We start from the raw sequence: 12,954 nt of genomic DNA on the forward strand, positions 1-12,954 counted from the left end.
ACTTTTCAATTGGTGAGAAATCTGGAGAATGTGCTGGCCGTGGCAGCAGTCGAACATTTTCTGTATCTAGAAAGGCCCGTACAGGACCTGCAACATGCGGTCGTGCATTATCCTGCTGAAATGTAGGGTTTCGCAGGGATCGAATGAAGGGTAGAACCACGGGTCGTAACACATCTGAAATTTAACGTCCACTGTTCAAAGTGCCGTCAGTGCGAGCAAGAGGTGAGGGAGACGTGTAACCAATGGCACCACATACCATCACGCCGGGTGATACGCCAGTATGGCGATGACGAATACACGCTTCCAGTGTGCGTTCACCGCGATGTCGCCAAACACGGATGCGAACATCATGATGCTGTAAACAGAACCTGGATTCATCCGAAAAAATGACGTTTTGCCATTCGTGCACACAGGTTTGTCGCTGAGTACATCATCGCAGGCGCTCCTGTCTGTGATGCAGAATCAAGGATAATCGCAGCCATGGTCTCCGAGCTGATAGTCCATGCTGCTGCAAACGTCGTCGAACTGTTCGTGCAGATGGTTGTTGTCTTGCAAACGTCCCCATCTGTCGACTCAGGGATCGAGACGTGGCTGCACGATCCGCTACAGCCATGCGGATAAGATGTCTGTCATCTCGACTGCTAGTGATACGAGACCGTTGGAATCCAGCACGGCGTTCCGTATTACCCTCCTGAATCCACCGATTCCATATTCTGCTAACAGTCACTGGATCTCGACCAACGCGAGCAGCAATGTTGCGATACGATAAACCCCAATCGCGATAGGCTACAATCCGACCAATATCAAAGTCGGAAACGTGATGGTGCGCATTTCTCCTCCTTACAAGAGGCACCACAACAACGTTTCGCCAGGCAACGCCGGTCAACTGCTGTTTGTGTATGAGAAATCGGTTGGAAACTTTCCTCATGTCAGCACGTTGTAGGTGTCGCTAATGGCGCCAACCTTGTGTGAACGCTCTGAAAAGCTAATCATTTGCATATCACAGCATCTTCTTCCTGTCGGTTAAATTTGGCGTCTGTAGCACTCATCTTCGTGGTGTAGCAATTTTAATGGCCAGTAGTGTAAAATCAGTAGAAAAACAGTCTAAATCGGGATAGTTATTTTATTAAAATAACCGGTTTCGGTCTCGTCTTAGGCCATCTTCAGGACAACACCGTCAGCTGAAGATGCTGTTCTGAGGATGGCATAAGACGAAGCCGAAACCGGTCATTTTAATAAAACAACCATCGTGATCTTGACCGTTTTTCATTGATCATAAAAAGCGTATCCTCTGTAACGACAAACGTGGTTCAAAACAATGAATTATTCTCAAATTATTCGCCATTTTATCCAGTACAGAGTGTTTATAAACTGTCTTACCACTTCTGACTGAACGGTAAAAATTTTGACTTTTTTCGGGTAATAGTAGAGAATGAACACGTAGGAGAACGTACAGGTGTTGTTGACCAACTGCGTAGAATGTTGTATGAAGAGGCGCGGAACGATTTCACGCGTAAATTTCGCAAAGCAACTCCTCACAGACAGGTCTTTAAGAACATGACCAACAAATTCAAGCGATAATTCATTTAGAGAGGTCCGCTTCAGTTGTATTAATTATGTATTCAAAACACGACCAAATGGGCCTACTGTTTAGACGCCACGAAACCATAGCCACATACCTCACGCACTGTCAAGTGTCTATCACATTAATTGAAATGACTGCCAATGCCCTTGTGTTGGACAAGCAGCTCTTACTTTCGCAATTCGATTCATAGAACACCAGGACTTAAGTAATTCGAGATCTGCGTTAATTGATCACCTACAAACACACAACGATTCTATCACTGATCATATGTAATAACTTAAGTATTCTCCATCTACGGCTAGAAGGTCCTGTCCATAACTTATTGGAAGAAATTTAAATTTTACGAACTTTTACCAGAATCCACTATATACACTAAATGATCAAGATACGTTGAAACAAGAGCTTGTTTTCAGTAGCTATAAGCCACTTAAATAATATATCACGGGTTAAAGCCTATTTCTCTAGACTCCTATTCTTTTATTAGTTGTTTCGTCTTAATCAACTTTCCACATTGGAATTACTTCGTCCAATAAAGGGCGCTCAGCCCCTTAATGTTAATTTGACATTTCGCTCCTAGCATCGCTGTACCCATATTTTAAATTTTTATGGTGGCCTTTATATTTATATATTTTAATACAGTAAAGAGTTAAAGAAACTGATACACTTGCCTAATATCGTGTAGGGCCACCACGAGCATGCAGAAGTGCCTCAGCAGGACGTGGTATGGACTTGACTAATGTGTGAAGCAGTGCTGGAGAGAATTGGCCCCATGAATCCTGCAGGGCTGTCCATAAATCAGTAAGAGTACGAAGGGGTGAAGATCTCTTCTGAATAGCATATTACAAGGCATCCCAGATATGCTTAATGATGTTCATATCTGAGGAGTTTGGTGGCCAGCTGAAGTGTTTAAACTCAGAAGAGTGTTCATGCAGCCATTCTGTAGCAATTTTGAACGCGTGGGGTGTCGCACTGTCCTGCTGGAATTGCCCAAGTCCGTCGGAATGCACAATGGCAATGAACGGATGCACGTGATCACACAGGATGCTTACGTACGTGTCGTATGTCAGAGTCGTATCTACGCGTATCAGGGATCCCATATCACTCCAACACATAAGCCCCAAACCATTACAGAGCCTCCACAAGCTTGAACGGTCCCGTGCTGACGTGCTGGGTCGATGGATTCATGAGTTTGTCTCCACACACGTACACGTCCGTCTGTTCGATACAATTTGAAACGAGACTCGTCCGACCAGGCAACGTGTGTCCAGTCACCCAGAGTTCAATATCGATGTTGAAGGGCCCAGGCCTGCAGTCATCAAAGATACACGAGTTGGCCTTCGGTTTCGAAAGCCCATATCAATAATGTTTCGTCGAATGGTTCGCATGCTGACACTTGTTGGCCCAGGTTTGAAACCTGCAACAGTTTGCAGTCACGTTGAGCGATTCTCTTCCGTGGTCGTTGGTCCTGTTCTTGCAGGATCTTTTTCCGTCCGTTTATGTCGGAGATTTGATGTTTTCCGGATTCCTGATATTCACAATACACTCGTGAAACGATCGTACTGGAAAATCCCCACTTCATCGCTACCGCGGAGTTGCTGTGTCCCATTGCTCGTGCGCCGACTATAACACCACGTTTAAACTCACTTAAATCTTGACAACTTGCCATTGTAGCAGCGGTAACCGATCTACAAATCTAACAACTGCACCAGACACTTGTAGTCTTATATAGGCGTTGCCAACCGTAGCGCCGTATTCTACCTGTTTACGTATCTCTGTATTTGAATACGCATTCCTATACCAGTTTCTTTGGCGCTTCAGTGCATATTTAATTTTATATAACTTGAACCGACATTTCTTGTAGTTACCCTCTTACCATTACCTTTTATCAGGGCTTTTACTATCTAATCCTCTGTTCAGTCATTCGTCCTAGCATCATTGCCTGTTGCCTTTTATGAGTCGAGTCGTATTTTTACAAGTCCATGAGGTTCAGGAATATGTTTCCTCATTCATTTAGTTGTTACGCCTCTTAGCCATGTTCTGTATCATTATTGCTTTGTGTTCTGTAGAACGCTCAACCTGATCATTTTCGCTTGTTATTTCGCTGCTTACATTACTACACTGACATTTTAGATGTGGTGTTTTCTAAACATTTTATTTTTCATCACTCGACCCTATAATGCATCACAAGTGTGACGATTTACTCAGCATGATCTATTACCATTAATTTCTATCACTGTTGTTACTGTTTCTATTCCTTTTTCATGCATTTTGCCCATGTACTATTGTGTAGTTGCCCAAAATGTCACAGGTTGTAACATGTTTGGGCGTTATTTACCCTAACGGCATACCACAGCGTTTATATTATATTACACTTTAAAACAGTTTTCTTGATTATATTTTTGACGCCTGCGTCACACCACGCCTTCAGACCTCGGGCCTGGCACTCCACTTAGTCGTGGTTGGCGTTCGTACTGTGCGGCTGCCCGACGGCGCAAAAGTGTCGCTACAGTGTTTGTTCTCGGTACTGTTTCCTTGGATCCACCCGCTCAGACGTTACATTTTTAGGCCCGCGTGGTTATTAAGCCCTCTCATTATTTATGGTTTCGCCAAGATGCAGTGATTTTAATCCCTTGCACTGACTGACCCGACAGGTGTTATGTGTTGCCAAATAGAATAAAAATGGCTCTGAGCACTATGGGATTTAACATCTGTGGTCATCAGTCCCCTAGAACTTAGAACTACTTAAACCTAACTAACCTAAGCACATCACACACATCCATGCCCGAGGCAGGATTCGAACCTGCGACACGCGGTTCCAGACTGAAGCGCCTAGAACCGGACGGCCACACCGGCAGGCCAAATAGAATAAGTGAATCGCCTTGTTTCCGTATTCAACTCTCCAGGTTTTTACAGATATGTTGCGTTATATTTCTTTCCTCCTCTCCTTCGTATGCTACTGTTTCATACAACTGAAGACGGGATTTTAAAATTCCGAAACAGGTCGTGGTTTAAATAAATAACTAATACGAAGGACTTTTGAAAACTCCGTGGAAAAATAAAATCTACTTACGAGTTTGGGGTAAACCTTTTTTATTTTTCGACATAGTCTCCTATTAGACTTACACACTTCGTCCAACACTGTTCTAATTTGTTGATCCCTTCCGAATAATAGGAATCGTGCAAGTCTGCAAAATAGCTATTAGTTGCTGCAATCACCTCCTCGTTTGAATAAAATCTTTGTCCCGCCAGCCATTTCTTCAAATTGGAGAACAAATAGTAGTCCGCGGAAGTGAAGTCTGGAGAATAGGGGGGATGTGAGAAGAGTTGGAATCCTATTTCCATTAATTTTGCGACCACAACTGCTGAGGTGTGTGCTGGTGCATTGTCGTGATGGAAAAGGACTTTTTTGCTGTCCAATCGTCGGCGTTATTTTTTTGCAGCTCGGTTTTCAAACGGTCCAATAACGATGAATAATATGCACCTGTAATAGTTCTACCCTTTTCCAGGTAGTCGATGAGGATTATCCATTGCGAATCCCAAAAGACAGTCGCCATAACCTTTCCCGCCGAAGAAATGGTCTTCTACTTTTTTGGTGCGGATTCTCCCTTGGTAACCTATTATTTAGATTGTTGTTTGGTCTCAGGAGTATAGTAATGTATCCATGTTTCATCCACAGTGACGAAACGACGCTTCGAGTCCTGGAAATTTTTCCTGAACAGCTGCAAACAATCCTTGCAACACTTCACAAGATTCCGGTTTTGGTCAAGCGTGAGCAATCGCGGAACCCATCTTGCGGCTAGCTTTCTCATGTCCAAATGTTTTTGCAAAATATTATGTACCCGTTCATTCGATATGCCCACAGCACTAGCAATATCACGCACCTTATCCCTTCTGTCATTCATCACCATATCATGGATTTTATCAATGATTTCTGGAGTCGTAACCTCCACAGGGCGTCCAGAACGTTCAGCATCACTTGTGCCCATATGGCCACTCCGAAAATTTTGAAACCACTTGTAAACTGTTCTAATCGAAGGTGCAGAGTCATCGTAATAAAGCTTCTCTTTAGTCTCCTGAGGCGTTTTGCCTTTCATAAAGTAATGTTTAATCACCACGCGAAATTCTATTTCGTCCAATTTTTGACAATCACACGACTTCCTTGATTCACACGAATGCCAAACACAAAGAAATAGACCAATATGGCTAAAACTTGGAAACTTGATGTGCGTTCTTTCCAAAGATTCTACTAACTAAACATGGGCTCGATACTCGCCGGTGGTGCCATCTCTCGGACTTTGCACGGACTTTTGAAACGCCCCTCGAACATCTGAAGCAGATCTTTCTAAATTAATTGTCATGCCTCTCAGTTACGGACTTCCTGCATACCAAATCTTTGCAAATGCAAGCGAACTGGTTGTGTCACTGACGATCAGAAGTCAGGCAAGCCAGCTGTTTTAGATGGCATGAAATATATTGGCATTTGTGAATACAAGCAACCGTCAACTGTATAATGGAATGACAATGAAAATTTGTTTGGGATCGGGACTCGTACCCGTATTTCCCGCTTATTACGAACTGTCGCCTTACCATTTGGCTTCCTGAAGATGACTCACGACCAGACCCAGGTTTCCATATATCGTCAACCACGTGTCTACAACCTGCACTTGTATATCTATTATGTATATTCTCGTACAGGGGAGACATTTTACTTGAAAGTTGCTTGCCCGGTGTCAGCGAATAAATACAATATTGCAGTGCCCACATTATTTCGAATTACGATGCAATACATCCATGGGAGGTCTGTTCAAAAAATTCCGGAATTTTGTCTATACAAATTTTACTGCGTTTGTATTTATTTATTGCGCATAGACTCCTTCGAAATACTCTCCTCCACAACTGAAATATCGCTCCCAACGCCGTTTCCACTTCCGGGATCATCTTGGTACACCTCTTGCTGGAACCATCTGCGAATTTCCTTTTATCTCGTCTATCGTCGCAAATCTTCGTCCTTTCAACACGGTTTTCAACTTTCGATATAAGAGGCCCTCAGGGGCCATGTCTGGAGAGTACGGAGAATGATTCATCACAATGATTTCATTTTTTGTGCATTAGCTACGCACCAGCATGGACGAATGTACTGGTACGTTATCGTGATACAAGAGCCATGAATTGTCTCGCCACATACCAGACCGTTTCCTTCTCACATTTTCTCGCAGGCGTCGCAATACGTCCCGATAGTACCACTGATTAACAGTTTTTCCCTGTGACGCGAATTCGTCCGCCCCTGGCCGCTGAGTGGTCAGCGCGAAAGAATGTTAATCCTAAGAGCCCGGGTTTGATTCCCGGCTGGGTCGGAGATTTTCTCCGCTCATGGACTGGGTGTTGTGTTGTCCTAATCATCATCATTTCATACCCATTGACGCGCAAGTCGCCCAAGTGGCGTCAAAACGAAAGACTTGCACCCGGCGAATGGTCTACCCGATGGGAGGCTCTAGTCACACGTCATTTATTTTATGATGAACTAATCCTTCAAAGTGAAGAAAACTATCACCATGACTTTGGCATTTGACCTGATATGATGAGTTTTTTTTTTTTTTTTTTTTGTCTCGATGAATCTTTCTCTCAGTATCACAACCATAGATCCATGTCACATCACCAGTTTTCTCTTAAGGAACATCTCATTCTCCTCTGCGCGATCCAAAATCTCTTCACAGTTTGCCAGGTGAAGGTCTTTCTGGTCCTGACTCATGAGCTGTGGAACGAACTTGGTGACAATACGATGCATTCCACGATGCTGTGTCAGGATTTCGTGACATGGTCCAACTGAAATGTTACATTCTTCTGCAGTCTCTCGGACAGTCTAATTTCGATAGGAACGCACAGTTTCGTTGGCATTACTAACATGAGCGTCGTCCATGGGCGTCCTCCACGAGGGCCATCTTAACTTCCGTCCGGCCATTTTCAAACCGTGTGAATTATTCGTAACACTGAGTAAGGCTTAAGCACTGATCACTGTACGCTTCCTGCAACATCTGTTGTGCCACTGTGAATTTTTTTTTTGTCTTTTTTTTTAGTTTCATGGAAAGTTACAGCAGTGAACAGTAACTAGCAGACATACAACAATAAAACTTCCGGCAATTAAACGTTAAACACAAGCGTGTACAGAGATGCCAACCCGCATTTCGCTCCAACGCAACGTTGGGGCGAAATTACGAATGTTCCGTAATTTTTTTGAACTGACCTCGTACATGACCGCAGATGCATTACATCGTAATCCGGAATAACACGGGCACTGCAATATTGTGTTGTGGGTGAAACAATGGAAGTGATTTAGAGAGCGATTACCCGCAGCTCCTCAGCTTCAACCAAAAGACTAAGCAGGTAATTTGGCTTCGCACTCAGGTCTGTGTAGAACACATTGTGATTCAAATTGAAAAAAAACGTGGCTACCACATTCAGATTGTCCAAAAGCTCGAAAACGAGGTCTATGCCGCCATACAAGCTATGTGCTATGACTTACTGGGTGCAGTTAGAGATGCAAATTTGAACTATCACACCCTATTGAGCAGCGACGCAGCATTTCACATTGTGAACGTGTGAACAGACATTACTGTAGGATCTGGGCAGATCAACAGCCGAATTCATTACAAGACTGGAGACAGGATAGGCAAGATAGGAACTACGAGATCAAAAGTGTATGGGCCTTTCATGCTTGCTGAGAAAACAGCAACTGGTAGCACATTTCTCGGCCTACCAGAAAAGTTTTTTGAAGCAATAGTTGATTCAGGATGAAATTTTGAATACTGTCGTCTACCTACAAGATGAAGCGCCTCCGTATTCTGCCATAATTGTCCGGTACTACCCGAATGCCATTTACCCAGGAGATGGTTTGGCTGAGTATCACCAACACTTTTGGCTCCCCGCTTGCCCGATTCGACCCCAGTGGACTTTTTCGTGAGAGGATTTATCAAGTCCGATGTTTGTCATGTGAAAATCAATAATCTTCATCAGCTGACAATTTGCAGCTGTGGAACAAATGACACCAGTTGCGTTAGGAAGGGTGTTTCGCGGTGCACAAGAACGTTCGGTCTTGTACTTACATTTGCAGGTTCGCCATATTGAAATGCACTTAATTTGCAGCAAGAAATGTCTCAACGTATATTCATGTTGTTTATAGTCCATAATAGAGTGATTAAGTGGAAATTTTTTCGTGCTCATCGGTACCCGGGCCAAGTGCAATAACCAGTTTCCACTCAGAATTCTCAGTGCAGCCCCTTTTCATACACAAAAATAATGTATACTTAATAAAAATGCTAAGCATTAATAGACAAATGTGTGTTAATGTTAATTTTTTGTTTCATAGTCGCCACGACTGTACCGCCATTTGGAACCTTTATTCGATTCAGACTATCGCTGTACTGTAAAATCAGTTTGCACTTTCTCGTCACCACTGAAGGTTGATCAGATATTTTGTATCCTTATTGGATCTGGGTTATTACCTACGAATGATATTGTGTGGTCCTGGTGAGTGGTTTATTCCAATGTGTAAATACATCTTACGGTATTACCATAATGTTCCTTCACTGATATCAGTTTATGAACGTCTGTAGCCTTTGAAGCTGTCGAAGTCCCAAACGCGGAATGCTTAATATGTGAATGAATACTAAGGTCAAGACATATAGAAGTTTCTGAATGCAATCAATGGCTGCTCCATATCATAGTGCATTTATGCAATTTATAGCTGATCCTACAAGGGTTTCAGTTTTACCGACAAAGATACGCAATTCTCATTATGGTAATAGGCTAGATCTTGGTTTCCGTTCAGCAGAAGGCTATTCGCATTCCTCAGTGAAAAATTATGAGTTGTAATAGTAGAGACCTAGAAAAGGTGTTCTCTCTGATAGAGGTACACTAACGATAATTAAAGCTCTCCACATCCATCTCCCCCCCCCCCCCCTCCCCCTTTTCCTCTTCCAGCAATCTGGAGCAAACGAGTAATCTACTAACGTGAAAGAAATGCTTGCTGCCAACATCCCTTCAGCATCGTAAATGTGGGTGTCTTCCACTCACAATCGTTCCGTACAATGGGTAAATAATACTTGCTGAACCTATTCTTACCTCCGTAGACACATTGTAGCCAGGCACAGTAATGTTGCTATTGAGGGTGTAGTTTCCGCTCAGAGAGAACTCATCGTCAATACATTCGCTGGCGACTGCGGTTTCGTCTGATGCTGTCGTCATCTGGACCATGGCGACGATGGCGATGTTGATGTTCGCTCGTATCATGTAGTTCACTCCACAGCCAACGAAAATAAGAAACCATAGTATTGCTCTCTTCGTCACACGGTCTGCAAAGAAAACACTAAGGCACTTAATTTAAGAAATACAGGGTGATTCAAAAAGAATACCACAACTTTAAAAATGTGTATTTAATGAAAGAAACATAGTATAACCTTCTGTTATACATCATTACAAAGAGTATTTAAAAAGGTTTTTTTTTCACTCAAAAACAAGTTCAGAGATGTTCAATATGGCCCCCTCCAGACACTCGAGCAATATCAACCCGATACTCCAACTCGTTCCACACTCTCTGTAGCATATCAGGCGTAACAGTTTGGATAGCTGCTGTTATTTCTCGTTTCAAATCATCAGTGGTGGCTGGGAGAGGTGGCCGAAACACCATATCCTTAACATACCCCCATAAGAAAAAATCGCAGGGGGTAAGATCAGGGCTTCTTGGAGGCCAGTGATGAAGTGCTCTGTCACGGGCTGCCTGGCGGCCGATCCATCGCCTCGGGTAGTCTCTCCATACAGTCGACTCTCCATACAGTTGATTGTGGAATTTGCAGCTCTCTGCTAGCTCTGCGAGTCGATTTTCCTGGGCTGCGAACAAATGCTTGTTGGATGCGTGCTACATTTTCATCACTCGTTCTTGGCTGTCCAGAACTTTTCCCTTTGCACAAACACCCATTATCTGTAAACTGTTTATACCAACGTTTAATACACCACCTATCAGGAGGTTTAACACCATACTTCGTTCGAAATGCACGCTGAACAACTGTCGTCGATTCACTTCTGCCGTACTCAATAACACCAAAAGCTTTCTGTTGAGCGGTCGCCATCTTAGCATCAACTGACGCTGACGCCTAGTCAACAGCGCCTCAAGCGAACAATTGTACAACTAAATGAAACTTTATAGCTGCCTTAATTCGCCGACAGATAGTGTTTAGCTCTGCCTTTTGTTGTTGCAGAATTTTAAATTCCTAAAGTTGTGGTATTCTTTTTGAATCACCCTGTATATATGATTTTCTTTCTGTTTCTGCATGTATACCTGTGGGAAGTGGATAACAGAGGATACTTCCCATTGCACAACATATTAAGATTTCTGTCTGAGTCAGCAATCATCAATAGCATGAGGATGCATCAGCCAATGGAGACCACCACATTAAAGAAACATATGGTGTACCCACAGTACATATGGTGTGTAATTGAAAAATTGTCATGGTGATCTTTCCATTGGCAAAAGAGTCTGGATAAGTCTCCCATTCTTTTTTCTAAGAGGGGACTGCCAAGGTGGTGGTGACCATGAGAAAGAGATTGAATAACCAACGAAGGAATATCATTATATGAGTCGGACCATGGAACGTCAGAAGTTAAAACGTAGTAGGAAACCTAGAAGATATGATAACGGAAATTCTAAGGCTGAATTTAGATAGACTGGGGTCAGTGAAGTGAAATGGAAAGATAAGGATATCTGATCAGATGAATGTAAGGTAATGTCAACATAGCAAAAATGATATGACACATGTACGGTTCGTGGTGAGTTGGAATGTAGGACAGGGAGTGAGTTGTAGTGAACAGTTCAGTAACAGTGTTTTTCTCGTTAGAATCGACAGCAAACAAACTCCGACAATAACAGTTCTGGTAATAGTGCTTAGTCGCTGAGTTTCATCTCCACTGTTGAATATTTTGAGGGACGCTTTGAGAGTCAGACACAATTAATAACTTCCTTCCCCAAGATATTAATTGTGTCTGACTCTCAAAGCGTCTTCCCAAACATTCAACAGTGGAGATGCAACAAAACAACTAACCTTTACATCTTGGATGTGATTTTGGAATATATTCGCAGCACACGGATAGGGCGGACAATCCATTTGGTGTGGATGCTTTCCCACGCAGGTATCCTCCATAAAGAGAAAGCTGATGCATTAGCCAAGCAAGCGACATCTTTAGGCACTGTCCTGGATCTGAAAATACCTTACACAGACTACTTGCGTGAGGTCACGGGTCACACAAACCAACAATGACAAGAAATGTGGAACGTATCCAAACGAACGGCGGTTATTACGCGGTACTCCAACCTCGGATTCTTCCACAGCCGTGGTTCATGAGGAGACATTAGGACCGATCCACGATTTCTACTACCATACGACTTCGCGTCAATCACGTCTCTTTTCCTCAACATTTACGTTGGATCAACGTTTACGCTTCTCCGGCGAGTGATCCTGAGTCAGAAGCTGATGTCAACCACATCTACTATATCTGTCACAAATTTGACTGTAAACGATTGGACTTTCCGAAGACATTGCTGATTATGGAATATCACCTTCCTAAATAAGCTACTTCTCTTTTGTTTACCAAAGAAATTCGGCTTTAAAGTTATTGTTAAATTCCTTAAGTGTACTGGGCACAGTCTGTAGGTTTTAATAGCAAAAATAATCTATAGTGGACAAAGTTGTGACGGTATGAGATTTCTCTACCTGTAAATTTGAATTTCTGTATTCTTTTATTCAATTCAATGTGCATTGTACTTATGTGGTATTGATGACTAAATCGAGTTTCTGTTCGAAGGCCAAGTAAATAAAAAATTTTACATGTGGACGTCACAAGCAGAAGGTGAAGGGATAGGAAACAAGACAAGGACATCGAAAGGGTGATTCAGTATGTAAAGTGGGATGAAAATCTAATAATAATGGAGGATTAGAACGTGACTGTAGGAGAAGGAATAGCAGAAAAGCTTACGGAAGAATATGGGGCTGGTAGGAGGAATGAGATAGGAGAGACTCTCACTGATTTCTGCAACAAATTTCAGCTAATAATAGCGAATACTATATTCAAGAACCATAAGAAGAGAAGATATACGGGGAAAATGTACTGATACACGGGAAGGCTTCAGCTGAATTACACCAAGGTCAGATTGAGGTTCCGAAATAAGATATTGGATAATAAGGCGTAACTAGGAGCAGACAGAGACTCAGCTCAAAATTTAGTAAAGATGAAGAGAAGACAGAAGTTTAAGAAAATGGCATGGAAGCATCAGTTTCGAAGGCAGGGGGATATTGGTGTACTGAAGTGTGACGAGACGCGTT

At 42.8% G+C, this 12,954-nt stretch overlaps 1 protein-coding gene across 1 annotated transcript in view; it reads right to left on the reverse strand.

Annotated features, from left to right (window-relative positions):
* The window catches only part of LOC124593930 (sialin-like), a 53,194-nt gene that overhangs the window by 7,074 nt on the left and 33,166 nt on the right, over nt 1-12,954 (reverse strand). Inside the window, exon 2 of the mRNA XM_047132280.1 lies at nt 9,704-9,933. Coding sequence (XP_046988236.1) covers nt 9,704-9,933 — 230 coding nt within the window. The remainder of the gene's footprint in view (nt 1-9,703; nt 9,934-12,954) is intronic.

The sequence above is a fragment of the Schistocerca americana genome, chromosome 2 (assembly GCF_021461395.2).
Source record: "Schistocerca americana isolate TAMUIC-IGC-003095 chromosome 2, iqSchAmer2.1, whole genome shotgun sequence".
Classification (NCBI taxonomy): Eukaryota; Metazoa; Arthropoda; class Insecta; order Orthoptera; family Acrididae; genus Schistocerca; species Schistocerca americana.